Consider the following 15,178-nt stretch of genomic DNA (forward strand, 5'->3'; position numbering starts at 1 on the left):
AGGACTACGTTAAAAAGATATATATGCAACATTTGTATCAATCTTCGTTTTTTCAAGGAATGCAGTGGTACTTTCGTTGCTGTTTTGTCTTGACGAAGTTTTACTCTTTGAAATTCGTAGACATAAATGGGATTTCTTGTAAATATCGGACATAAAAACCTTCTCTTGTGAGTACGTTGTATTCATTTTAACATTTTTTCCCATTCTTCATATTTTTAGTTTCTCACTGTAAGAGAATCCTGCAACAATCATAAATTCATTAATGAAACTTTCTTTGCATTAATGAACCTGATTTGTACATTTTCTCGCTTTCGTTTTGGGTAATAAATAGACCCATTTTTCCAGTCATTTACGTTTGCTTCATCAATGGTCACTAAGTACAGAGTGAGGCAGGGAAAGTTCCTTACTTTAAAAATGAATAACACAAATAGTATAAGCGATATAAGTTTAATTTTTTCCCAAGTTATAGAGAGACACTTAAAGTTCTTTTTTATTACGGTTTAAAACTAATATCATTAAGGTGGCTCCGTTCTGGTCAATGCATTGAGATAGTCGAGTTTCGAAGTTCCTTTCCACTTTTACCAGCACATCAACGGGTATGTTGTCGATAGCAGCTTGAATATTGTTCTTCAGTTGAGCCAGGGTCTTTGGACGTTAGAGATTTCAGATAGCCCCACAAGAAGAAATCATACAGGGCTAAATCAGGCGAGCGCTCTGGCCACTGACAATCGCCTCGTAAGGAGATAAGGCGTCCAGGGTAACGTTCTCCAAAAAATCATGGTCCCATGATGCCTATTCTGGAAGTGTCCAGACAGTCACACGTTCTGTATGGAAGGACTGCTCATGAAATTCTCGGGGATTCGTGCCACTCCGTTATCGCATGTTTTGCTCAATACATGCTGCAACCGGAAAGATGAAAATGAGCATCATTTCCAAAGAAAACAAGGGAATCATGAGACGTATTGTCAAGAACGGCTTTGCATGCATTTTTTCGTGAAAGAAAGTAGCGTGGATTAAGTTTCTGCGCCACAGCCAATTTATATGGATGAAAATGCAGTACGTTGAAAAGTACGACTCCACGGAGAACGCGCGTTCCTCTCCGTCCACTGCATGATCGGTACTAAACCTACATGACATAAAACGTTAGATACCGCTCGTTTCAATGAGCGACACTTCACCCTTCTCGGAATAAATGTCGCTAGATGGCGCGCGTTTCAAATAAGGAAGTTTCCCTGCCGCACCCTGTATATCAATATTTCTGCTATTTATTGTAGCTATCCTTTGCAGCTGCTATTTTAATCTGTTTCTCGTATTAAATGAATAATAACTTTGCTAAGTGCAAGTATTTCCGATGTAGCAAGTAGGGAGAGGCACGAGATCCAGTTGATTAAATCCAATTGGTGACAAGCTATTGTTCATCACTTGTCATTGCATATGTACCATTAGACGTTTAGAAACCATGAAACATGATAACTCAGGTAAGCTGTCACTGGGATTCAAATAATAAATCTTTTAATGTATAAGGTATCTCTCCTGCTTTCCTGGCGTGCCTTCGTGGTGTAGTGGTTCTGCACGCTGGGCCGGTATTCCAGAGGTCCGCGGTTGATTTCCGGCGAAGGCGGTTGCTAATTTTTCATCTTTCCTGCTTCCAAAAAATACCTAATGTCTCTACAAATGTACTTAGAGAATGGGTTAATGGCTTACATCGGAAGGGGGAAATGCGATTATTTCTTTTAAAATAAGAGCTAGGGTAAGACAAATTTTATAACTCTAGCAAAAAATCCCTATTTGGAAGCTTAAAAAAATATTATCAGAATTTACATGTTGGTCGGAATGGTATGTCACCGAAGCTTCTGTTCTCGAAAGCCTATCTTCAATGAAGAATTTTTTTCCGAGAGTTCTTACCAAGAAGTGCGGGGTATTCGTCATAAGTTTTAAAAGTCTTTCGAAAGTTAAACGAACTTTTAATCAGACTCACTACCTCCACAACACTAATGAAACACTAAAAGACTCCAAGGTTTGCTTCTAGGCTGGCGACCAGATTAGTCAAAGCATAAAATTAAACCGACAACATGAACTGATTAAAGCAAGTATATTACTATTATAAGGGCACAGCCCCGATCCTTCTAGCCGATAAAAAGCTCCTAGCCGATATGTGGGAATGGTCGGAAAAAAATAAATATAAGAAAAAACATATTAAGTCCAAAATGAGTTTCAGTGTCGAATTCCAATTCTATCTTTGTCCGTATGTACAATCTTCATTATTGTCTCTGCTAAATCTTTCAAATTTTATTAGTTCCTTTTAAAATATTCCTTAAAATTCCTTCTACATTTCTCTCTTCCACTCCGGGTAAGCGTACATTCATCGACGAAGTGCCTGGTCTCCCCAAACTTAGTATCATTTATTCTGTAGATGGAACCGATTAAAATAAGCCGGAAAACGCCCATGGTTAGTCAGTACCTGATTTATATCAACATTATTTATAATATCCCTCTTCTTGCTTAACTTTATATTTTTCATTAACTCTTATTAGACGGCTCACAGCGAAAATTCCATTCTGTATAAATCCAGTTTTCCATTTCAGCAATGGTCTTTTTTCTTGATCTTGGATATCAAAATAATCGGTCCCATCCTCAAGTGCCGTCATTTTAGCAAGTCCCAAGTCTGCTCGTTCATTTGCGGCAATTCCACTGCGTGCTTTTACCCAGTGTAATTTAACAATATGTTTTCGTTCAGCCTTTTTAAACAAGTCTTTTATTTCATTAATCAGTCAATTTTTATGATCTGATTGGGCGAGTGCCTGAAGCGAAGATAGGGCATCAGTATAAATATTTATAAAACATCGAACTGTTAATTTTTTTAATCCAATTCAAAGCCTCTGTCAATGCGTATAATTCTGCTTGATAAACTGAATTCATTGGTTTAAGTTTTATTCTCACACTGTCTATCTCCCCTCGATGAAAACAAAAATTATCACAGCGCTACCCACTCCTCCATCAGTTCCAGAACCATCTGTGAAAACGGCTATTTCGCCACCAGAAGGCGAATCAAGATTACATAATAATCCAAATCGTGTAATTAGGTGAATAATATCCTCATTCTCTTATTGAAAGGCCTAACTTGTGAGTACATTTTGCATTTAAAAATGCCAAGCAGTGAATACTGGCCGCAATGGGCGGAGAATACCTGCGGCAACAAGCAGACAAAAACTAAAATAGAGGAGGTAATCAGGCTATGCTCAGCAAGGTACTAAGGAATTCTCCCCCTCCCTTGAGAATTGTATCTTCGCAGTATAATTTTAATAGCAATTCAAAATACTACAACAACTGAAAATCAACACTAGAAAAATAGCTCACCCTTAGAATAGTAACAGGACTGTAAGAGCAAAACTATTGTAATGTAAGCATATTACTATCCGGTTTGTATGCACTTGATAAAGATAATATTGTAAAGCAGTTTAAATGATATTGAAAATTCAGTCAATGTGTAAATGAATTACAAGTTTAGTTTGAGAATCTCAGTAAAAATATTGTAAATATGAATTCAGGTAATATTTAAATGTACACATAGCTGTCATGATTTTATGTAACTATCACATGTAACTCGTACAATACAATGTTTGTAATCAACATATCTATGCTTATACACAGGCCTTGTATGCCCATGTAATATTTATATTTATATTTTTACACGGAGGAAATATTCCCTTCTGCCATGATAACTATTAACACTGTAAGACTTTTACAACAAAGTCAGGTCAGTGGTTATCTCAGGCGGCGCTCAGTATCTATAATAGTTTTATTAGCTAATAGAAACTTTTTGTAGTATAATTTGTATAAAATCGAGAAGGGTGAAACACCCGCAAGGACACAGGCAATTTCAGTCGAAACGGTTCTGAAGTCTGTTGTGATAGCAAGCATCCAGCCTCTCTGCAGGGTGTCCAATTTCATTCAAATCCTAATACCTCCTCTGCCCGGCAGCCCCAAGCTCCGATTCCATAAAATATTTTAGGGATGATCACATTTCTAAATATCTCTCTCAGGATGGAACTCTTTCTATTCAAAATATCAGCACTAAAATTATACTTATAACATTTTAAAATGTTATCTGTTAGTCTATGTATATGCTTAAAATGTTCCGCAAAACTAATTTGCTATCAATAATAATTCCTAGATATTTCATATTTTCACCAAATTTGATACGATTACCCTTAAGTTTCAATTGTGGGGTCTAGTCTTTCTCCCACCCCGAAGGAAAAACAGTCCACAATTTTTTCATTATTAAAATATATTTTATCTCTGTCACTCCATTTTTTCAAATAATTTTCTACTTTTTAAACTTTCTTCATTTTTCAAGAGAGTCTCCCTCCACCATAACCAATATATCTTTGGCATAACAGATATCGCAATACAAAATATTGACTTTCTGCAGTAAGTCATTAACAATGAGGCCCCAGAACAGAGGAGTGCTGCAAGAGCCTTGTGGGCATCCTTTGTAAGTGTCAAAAACTAGGTTCAGAATATCAGATGGACCCTTAATACGAAATCAACAAGGCATGGCCTGAACGTATGGAAAACAACTAGACAAATTAGAAATGAAAGCAAGTATATATATGAAATTAACGAAATCAACAAGCAAATAAATACGAAATCAACAGGGCGCGGCATGAAAGTATGAAAAACAACTATGGAAATAAGAGAACATACCATTAAAAATACAAAGTACAGCAAATAGACGCTTAAATTTGCTTCGAAAAATGGGGAAATATCAAAAGTACAATTTAAATGATATAATTATAATTCACATAAAAATAATATTCAAGAATAATATAAATACAGAATGCGTAAATTTTGATTAGCGTGCTCGTATGCATTTACAATAAAAATATCTTCCAAGATTGATACAAGCACAAGTAACTTATCATTAGGTGTCGAAGCATTTCTGAAAAACTCCGAATTGAAGAGCTGAAGAGTGAAATCCAAACTCACGACCTTTCCCATTGTACGGGTCACTCAGCTAGCTGTGGCGTTACAGTTTCAACCCTCTAGGATGAAGGAAATTAAAATTTTATTACTTTACAAGAAATTATACAATTTATAAGGGAGTATAACAGAAGTGGGCGCAGCCTTACCCACCTAACCAACAAGTTGGTTTTATGGTCATAAGAGGCCACGGCCAATTCAGCAGTTTATAAAGTATTTTCTCCATCCTTTATGCATGCCTTAGTAATGTAAAGGTTAACACATTCGACTCGTATCCAGAAGGTCCAGGTTCAAGTTATGGCAAGGGCATTGCTCATTTTTCCTGTTTCCTGCTTTAAATACCCTGATGTCTCTACAAATTTCTTGACAACAAACTGTCTTTCTTGTGCAGAAAATCAACAGTTTACTGATGCAACTACGATTATGAAATTAAAATTTTAAAACCTGTTAAGCTCCATAATACATTGACGCTGATGCTAACCCGATGGCCGGATCCGGCTTCAATGGCTCCAACAATCGGATACTTGTTAGTCAAGTTAGTTAGATCGTCAGTGTCCGAACTTATTGGTTATCTAGACGTCTCATCACTCTCTTCAGCTATGTACTCCCACGAGGACAACCTCTCTAGAAACTTTAAAAAATCTATCTTTCTAGAAACTACCTGCAGGAGTTTGGGGCTAATAACGACATTTCTAGATTAATCTATGCCTTAGAGCTTGCGTAATTGTCTAGGTTTCCAATAACGCAGTTAATTGGAAACCTAGACTCTGAGAACTGAAACCTTTCTAACTTAAGCCAAAACCTTTCTCTTAACAGATTGCCATATAGCATAAATGCGCACTTTAACTTCTCTTTGTCTGCTGCTTGGAGGCAATTTCACTGTACTCTCTTCCTATCTGAACAGTATCAAAAATATAAATGTTTTGAAAATAGGCAAGATTAAGAATACCAAGTAAATTGAGTCCACAAATAAGAATTTAAATAAAAATGGAATTTAATCCGCCTCAACTGCGAAGTTTCCTGGTCATTAAGGATTTAACATTCTACGCAATCAGAATTCTTCTTCAATATGGATCTACTCTGCCATCAGAAATTTTGGTGCTTCTACATCTCAGCGTGCTTCCTACAAGTGCTTCTAATTTCGTTTTCATTCCATACATATGTTACGGTGAAACACCGAAATCTGGAGAATGTCGACTTTCACCGGTGAATGTCAACATTCACATAGTCGCTTGGTGTATGTCCGAAATATTTTCCAAATACTCTTATTTCTGACTTACACCGGTAAATGTCGACATTCACCATGTGCTAATGGTGAATGTTGAACATATAAGAATATTATATTTCCTTCTCCGTAATTCATTCGCGAAAAAACGCACTTGAAACTCAGAATAAGAACTTAAGAACTTAAAACATACAGTACATTCAAAATGAGAAAGGAAAATAATAGAAGTTATAAACTTACCAAATTATGTGATTCAAATCTTATTTATTGTAACAACTTAAACTATTATGACACTTTGCATTGCACAAGAGGCCCTTGCTTTTACAACTGCATTTATTTGTGGAACACTTCTTTTTGGAATGGCAGCGTGTACATATACTCCTCTCTTTTCGACCTACACCAGAGCATATCTGTGATTGTCGATCGAATGTCGACTGTCGACCGGTGAGGGTCCGAATATACAAGAATGTAAAGAAATATTCGATCTTTCACCGACGTATTTGGTGAATTCTCCGGTGAAAGTCGACATTCTCCAATTTCGGTCTTTCACGGTAACATATATATTCAAACGCAGTTCAATAATTTTATATTAAAGGCAATCGTTCGCTAAAAATTTCGTAAATTTTTATAACCATAATTTATTTTTAACCAATAAGTAAAGCTTTGATTTATTGTATCCATATTCCTCTTAGTATGCAAAACAGATTGCAAGAAGCACTAGAGCATGAAATAGAACATGAGCATCTTTATCACTAAGTTTTCAAACCTTTTGTACAAATACGGGGTATCAGTTGAATTTCACCACTTGCTCCTTCACTCTCAAGAGAATTGTGCGTATTTAGATAGTAAGTATATTTCCCAAAAGTTTCATAAAAAGCTTTTTTGTGTGTTAGAAAACAGTTATCATATCTAGTGAAATTTTCGTAATAATTTATAGTTTGGAATTGTGTAATATAGTATAGTGCATTACTTACGAATTAAAAATAAAAACGGCCGCCCTTAAAAGCTGTTAGCATTGTCTATGTTTTTAATACTAAACCAAGGTTGAACATCCGTCATACAATCTTTCAGATTTAATAATAAATTGTTCAATATTGCGATTGTAACGGTGGATGATTAAACTAAGAATGTTCAACTCTTCACTCTCAGAGAATGTAAAGTGAAATAAGGGAGGTTGAAAGTGACGTTGAACTTGAAAATGTTTTGGAATGGTTCTAGTGGACATGATTAACTTAAATGAATATAATATGAGCTCTTAAGGTCAAAAGTAACCAAAAAATGATATTTAAAAAAATCATAGCATTGTCATTCTTTTAAACGTTTCTTTATCGAAGCTAAACATAAATTCCAGTAATTTCGTATTAAAAATTAACCTGTAAAGAAAGTTCATTCATTCTGAAATTCTTTGTGAACAAACTCTTGTAAACGTTGAAAGCTATGCGTCATTGACTGAAATTTTATCAAAGGAATTCGGAAATAGATTTAGGATTTTATGATACCCAACTGCATTTTAATATACTTGATACCTTTTAAAAGTTATATATCAAACATCTCGATCATTATTTTTTGTCGTACGAAAGTCAAACCTTTTGTATTTTATGTTTTATAACGAACACAAAATGTTGCTAAATTATATAGTATATATTAAATAAAAAGGGGCTTTTCAGTATTGATGGTGTAAAACGGAGACTTTTGAATCAGTAAGCAGCGCAAATTTTTATGTCGTAAAATGCTGAATGCCGATCCACAATGAATGAGAAACTGGACGAAATAAAAGGCAGATAAAATCTTTATTTCATTTCAGTAAGCATATTGCGACCACAAACAACTTGTGACATTATATTTGCTTATTTCAAGAGGTTTTCTGATAACATTTTTGATAACTTTGCAGTAAGAAGGAAGCAGAAGACAACAGTCCAGCTAGGCCGAAGCGTAGCAAGCGAGTGCGTTCAGAATGAAATCTTAGTTCAGACTAAGTTAGTTTTGGTTCTCAATGCATTTTGATTAGATAATTAATACTGCAAAATAACACCGAAGTTAGTGCACCAGCTGACTTAATTCACTGCTCTACTAAGAGTTTCAAATGTAAACTAATGGCAGCCTCGTTAGACTTAGCGTCACTTTAACTTTTAAATTGTTGATAATTCTACAACTATTGCATGTAGATGAACTAAAGGCATAAAAACCTTAACCGTAACATAAAAACAACCTCATTCAATTTCTTTTAAAGGAAAAAATGCGCAATTTACTATAAAATTTAAAAAAAAAAAAAACAGAGCTCACTAAGCCGGGTAAAAGGATTAGTTTAATGTTTAATAACGATTTTTTAGTGACATTTGTTAGTGCGGACGGAATAAGGAAGTATTTTTTCCAAAACGGATTGTAAAATTGTAAAATGGATTTCAAATAGATTCAGAAAAGATTTTTTCGTAACGTCTGTACGTACGAACGTATGTATGTATCTCTCATAACTCAAAAAACGATTGTCCTTGAATATGTATATATATGTGTGTGTGTGTGTACATACACGTTTGGTTCGGCCGAATACAACAAAAAATGAAAGTGCACAACTAGATGTAAACCTCCATTTTTTTGTTGTTTCGTATACAGAATTTGAGAAGCAGTCAAGTATACAAAATTTCAAGGACACTCGTTTTTTGAGTTATGAGAGATACATACATACGTTCGTACGTACAGACGTCACGAAAAAATCTTTTCTGAATCTATTTGAAGTCCATTTTACAATCCGTTTTGGAAAAAATAGTCCCTTATTCCATCCGCACTAACAAATGTCACTAAAAAATCGTTCAAATGGATTCTAGAGTCAAAATGTATATTTTTGTCGAAATATGATACCCGAAATCTTTCGCTATTATAGTACTTCCTTTACCTCTTACAAGGAAGTGAAAAGAGAAGAAACTGAAGAGAGCCAATTATCATCCGTATTTATCTACAGGATTTTATAACTATTGCCGGGTTTTACTTGTGCTACATACCATTCGTAAGCTCGACATTTTGCAGCAAAGATGCATATTAGACTCTCTTTAACCTGACTATTTATCCTTCCAGACGATTTTCAATTTTCTGTGTAAGTACCTGCTTGGGGAAGATGATCTTTACAACCCCTTTTATTTATGTTCTCAAAAATACTGCTTAGTTTCAGAGGTGATCGTCTCAGAGAGGTTGCTGCCAATTGAAGGTCCACTATAGTGCACTTAAGATGCATCCTTTAATAATTACACTAAAGACATAAATATTTATGAAAATTTTATTAGCCGATAGCTTATTTCTTGCAAGCGAATGTGCGAGCTGCATTACATTCAAAAATTCACAAAATTTTACAAGGAAAAACCTCGCTCTTTTGTAACTGCATTTATTGTATGAGAAACCAGCACAGCTAGCTAGCAACCAGAAATCAATGTTTTGGATTCCTTCGAAAGTACAATTATTTTTTTTTCAGTTTTAATTCCTTATGCTAAGTAAAAAGGAAGTATTGTAATCGCGAAAAGCTTCAGGCAGCATATTTCAACGAAAATATCCACTTTGACCACTTTCGAATGCAATTTAACGATGTTTTTGCATGATATCTCTACGTAAGGACAGAATAAAAGACTCTTTTCCTCCAAAAAAAAACTGAAAAAACTGCTTTAAAATGAATTCTGAAGAGAATTTTTCGTAGCGTCTGTACGAACGTACGTACGTACGTATCTCGCATAACTCAAAAACGAGTAGCCTCAGAACGTTGAAATTCTGTTTATAGGACTACTATAACATGTAGATGTGCACCTCGTATTTTGGTTTCAATCGGCCGTGCCAAACGTATATAAATATATTTATAAATATATCCACTCTGTTACCCGGCTCAGTGATCTCAGTTGCTTTACTCTTATATGTTTGTAAATTGTACATTTTTTGCTTTAAAAATGGTTGAATTATGTTGTTTTTATCTTCCGGTTAAGGTTTTTATGCGTTTAGTAAATCTGTATGCAATATTTTTAGAATTATCGACAATTTTAAAGTTGTTTAAGTGACGCTAAGCTTTTTTTCATGGCGGCCATTGCTCTTGTTTACATTTGAAACAGCTGAGTAGTGAATTTGGTGCGAATCTAGAGAAACGTAGCTTCGCAACAACAAGGATAAACGCCTTCATTTATTATTGCGATTTAAATCATGCTTAATCTTTTCTGGAATTTTTTCGAGGAAATAAGTGTTTAAGATTTACTTAATTTTTAATAATTTAATTTTTAATAACTAGTAATTTAAATTTTAATAATTAGTAATTTTTAGTAGAGATATTTTGAGTTTTTATATATTTTTGCCTTGTCGCGAAGTGAGAACTGAATTAATTGAATGAGAAATACTCAACCGTCTGTGAAAAACTGTTTCTTTTTTGTTTTGTTTGCTTAATTTCTTTTATACATCGTTCTAGCTTTATTATAGTACTTGAATAGAACATGTGGCAACGATTAGATAATTGCTTAAATGATACAAATTTTGTGCATTCTGAGTTATAATATGAACGAAATATAATACTGTTAAGTGAACCTAGCGCCAGAGTGTCGCTATGGTAAACAAATAGAGTGAATTTTAAAGAATGCACTTATTTTATTGTGGTTTATGCGCTGTCGGTGAAGTAGATATAATTAAATCCAATAAGTTTAAACAAAATGCAAGAAAAAATGCGTATAATTTAATATTCCGTACAAGGAAGTCATGCGGTGTACACATCAGATTTTTTTTCGTGTTTAACCACAATGAAGAACCTAATATCCTCTACAGTGGCACTCGAACTTAAATGTGGTGGACAATAAATTATTAGTAACTGGATCTCGTACTTTTTCCTCAGTTACACTTTAAGTGATACACGCACACTGGCATTAAAAACCTCGCGATTAGGATTAGAAACAAACCTGGCATTAGAAAACAAACCTTTGCGATTTTCATTTGAATGCGTGCTGGGGGTGAAGTATGCAAGTTTTTTTATGACGTAGGTTATACGTGGTTAGAATGCTAGTATAAGTAAGGTGTAAGAGTGCTTTTCACGATGAATGACGCAAAATGGGAAAAACGACAGATGTTTCAGCATTTGAAAAAGGGCTTATTGTTGGTGCCAGTTTAGTAGGGACCTAGATTTCAAAGACAGCAAATCTCACTGGGTTCTCAAAAGCAACCATATAAAGGTTTTTCAAAAGATGGAACCAGAACCCACAGTCCTTCTCCAGGAGACGTAACTACGGTTCGAGCGCAGTTTTCCAGGAGAGTGATCGCCCTCGTCTCCAACGAATTAAACGGCAGAACAGGGACTTTATTGTGCTTCAATTGGCACAGATCGTCAACCAAGGCTCTTGCCAACAAATTTCATCTCGAACCATGCGCAGAGATTGCAAAGGATAGGAATGCATAGTCAGGTGCCTGGGAGAAAACCACGCATTTTCCCCGACATGCAAGAATTCGTTTGCAGTGATCTCGTGAAAGAAGACCCTGAACATCTGAGGTTTGGAAACGGGTATGTGGTCGGATGAATCACGGTGCACCTTATTTTTCACTGATGGAAGACGTCGAATTTGGCGAAAACCCCATGAAGCCATGAATCCATCTTGCCTTACTTGCACTGTGCAAGGATCTGATGGGAGTATCATGATATGGGGCAAGTTCTGTTAGCATAGGATTGGTGCCCTGGTGTTTCTCGAGGGTAAACAAACAGTTATGATATACTCGCAGAATCAAGTGCAGCGTGCAATGTTGCATTTTTACCCTGATGGCGACGGATACTTCATAACGATAATGCAACTATGCATCGTGTCCGAAGTGTTCAAATTTGATTCGCTGAACATCAGTCTGACTTCCAAAACATTCCCTGGCCACCGCATAGCCCGGATCTTAACCTCATAGAAAATCTGTGGGATATGGTGGAAAAACGCATCCTATTGCACTCTCCTCTTCCATCTAATTTACAAGATCTAAAAAGCTGCTTAACCAATGCATGGTATCAGAGTCGTAGCTAGGGTTTTCAGCGCCCAGGGACAACTGAAGATTTCCCGCCACCTACTGCTTGCCAAGGATGGAAAACATTTAATTCTAAAATGTCGTAACATCAGTTTGGCGGCCCTTGGACTCTGCGCCCGGGAACAGATGCCCCTTGCCCCCCTCTAGCTACGCCCCTGCATGGTATTCTCTAGACGTAAATGCACTCCAGAAGCATGTAGACTTCATGCCCAAACGAATCAGAACAGTTATCCGTGCAAATGGTGGTCCAATAAAATATTTATTTAGGGTTTCTAATTCATTGGCCAGTGTGTGTAATTATACAAAGAATGATTACATTTCCTCTCGGGGGAGACCTCACTAACGACCAAGTAGTGTAAAGTCCCTGAACACTGGTAGTTCAAGCTGGACTCGATTCCTGGTGAAAGGTGTGCCTACATGAATGTTTTTGGTATCCCCCCCCTCATGTACAGTGTGGATAAGTGTCAGTTTACTTTAGAAATTTCTCCACGAAGGCACCCCTTCCCTTAGGCCGATAATCCTAGCGTGCTTTGTCCTAATCATATAAATGAATTAAAATCCGCGTTTATAACTTTCGGTTAAGTGGTTAGAAGCATCCACATGGTTAACTGGAAATCAGTTGTTTGAATACCGGCAAGGTTACAGCTAATTTTTCACTTTTACCACTCAAGAGAACGTAATAGTCTCTATAATTTCATTCAGCATTTCATGTAAGAATTCTTCGTAAATTTAAAGCGCAGAGGAATCTAAAAAGAAGGAAAGATATATCAAAAAGTGTAAATATCCCACATTTCTTCAAAAGGGAAGCAAAAATGATGCTAGGAGTGTTATTTTACGAAATCTGCTCGATTCCACGAAATAGCAAAAATCGCAGCAATGACAGCTGAAACAATAGCCCTAAACTACGATGCAGAATAATTCCTTCGAGAATAAACGAAGTTGCTTAAACCTGATAAGCCATAACTTTTATTTTATTTTTTGCTTATTTCGTTTATTTCCGTAGTTTATTGCTTTCGACAGTTTGCGGATAGTCAGAAAAATTACTCGATCAGGCTTAAAGGCTACGACTTTGCTGCGCTTAGTGAGCATCTCTGTCACTTAAATAAAAAAAGGCAAAAATACAGAAACTTCAAAATACATTTATTAAAAAGTGAAAAATATAAAATACCAAATAAAGACAATTAAGAAAACTATTTTTACAATGAAAATTAGAGTTTCTATTCAAAAACAAGCAATTCGGCCAGCAGGCAAGAAGGCAGACTTTTCAGTGCACCAAACTAAAGGTTTCTTTTTAGCCCCCCTCGGCAAAAAGACAGTGAAGGTGTAGAAACTGCCTTAATTTACTATTCTGCAAGTTTCAAATGTAAACAAATATGGCTGCTATGGCAAAAAAATTAGGCTTAGCCGCACTTAAACAACTTTTAAATTGTTGATAATTCTACAACTATTGTATGCAGATTAACTAAAGGCATAAAAATCTTAACCAGAAGATAAGAACAACACAGTTCAGTCATTTTTAAAGTAAAAAAGCACAATTTACCAACATAAAGAAAAAATAAGAATAAAAAACCTGAGCTCAGCCTAGTACCAGAGTGTATATATATATATATATATGTACATATTTATATACTTTGGGTGCGGCCGATTGCCGTCAAAAAGATAGTTGCAAATCTACATGTTATAACAGTCCTATATACAAAATTTCAAAGTTCCGAGGCTACTCGTTTTTGACTCTGTACGTATGTACAGACGTCATGAAAAAATCTCTTTTGAATGCATTTTATAAACTTTTTGTAAGCCGTTTTGGGTCTATACTTTGTCTTTACGTACAAATGTCAAGCAAAAACATCGTTATTTTGCACTCAATAGCGGTTAAAATGGATATTTCCGTTGAAATATGGGTTTTAGGAAAAATGCCCACAAGTAAAAAGCCCACAGGAATAATGCTCACAGGTATAAATGCTCACAGGAAAAAAGTCCACACTGAAATATGCCTACACAGAAAAAAGCTCACATGGAAAAATGTTCACATAGATATATGCTCAGATGGAAATAAGCCCGTTGATAAATAAAATACGTAGAAATATCCTTACATTAATCAATCAATAATTAATCGATTTGAACATCGCACACCTACTTAATTTAAAAAAAAAAAAATTATTTAATCATTTGAAAAAATTATTGGACAAAGTCTCACATTAACCTTTTCAGAGTCGGTATATAAAAGAATGTGTGTGTGATTATGGCAAAGCCTCGAGGGCTATCTGCCTAAGAGGAGGGATGCCTTCGTGGAGGACTTTCTAAGGGAAACTGGCTCGTATACACGTTACACATGGGGAAAACCACGAAAACACCCATGCAGCCAGCCCGTTCGCGGGATTCGAACCTCGGACCGAACTACCAGTGTTCAGCGATTTTACCGCTCGGCCGCTGGTGGGCCCATAAAAGAATGAAAACTATAGTAAAATTTTGCGTGTACTACAATATTTTATACCACTGCCCCTATATTTTTATTCTTGTAACTGCCAATAGTTAATTTTAGTTTTACCCTATTTTTGCATACTTTTGATGTGTATCTATAGGAATTGATGTTTGAATGTAGTTATTTAAGTCTGCAACCAAAAAAGTTGTAGAAGATCACAGTTTCCAATCGAAGTGTGGAATCATTATGGAGCAGCCTCAGAAAAATCTCCTAAAACCATACATCGTTACGAAAGCTTTCATAAGGTACTAAATTCATTATTTAATTGTAGCCATTCCAGTATGTGCTTTTTATTTGACGGACTGAAAAAAGATTTAACCTGTCAACGTTTATTTTTAGCTATTGTAAATACAGAGTGTACTGAAGTAAAAAAAAAAAAAAAAAAAAAAAAAAAAAAAAAGGAAAATATGAACACTTACATTTAATAATCGCGAATCACGTAAGAAACTATGATGAAATCGACGATAAAATTAGATATTTAC

At 35.4% G+C, this 15,178-nt stretch overlaps 1 protein-coding gene across 3 annotated transcripts in view; it reads left to right on the top strand.

Annotated features, from left to right (window-relative positions):
- LOC118182278 (crustacean hyperglycemic hormone-like) overlaps positions 1-15,178 on the top strand; it is a 42,201-nt gene that overhangs the window by 7,219 nt on the left and 19,804 nt on the right. Inside the window, exon 1 of one of the 3 annotated variants that reach the window (XM_085822734.1) lies at positions 6,901-7,053. The exons of the other annotated variants lie outside the window; for them this stretch is intronic. Coding sequence (XP_085678860.1) covers positions 6,945-7,053 — 109 coding nt within the window. The 5' untranslated portion in view covers positions 6,901-6,944. Of the gene's footprint in view, positions 1-6,900; positions 7,054-15,178 lie in introns of those variants that run through there. 3 annotated transcript variants of the gene reach the window in all.

The sequence above is a fragment of the Stegodyphus dumicola genome, chromosome 8, assembly GCF_044657685.1.
Source record: "Stegodyphus dumicola isolate Sdum_Otavi_A_Nest chromosome 8, ASM4465768v1".
In the NCBI taxonomy this organism is placed as follows: Eukaryota; Metazoa; Arthropoda; class Arachnida; order Araneae; family Eresidae; genus Stegodyphus; species Stegodyphus dumicola.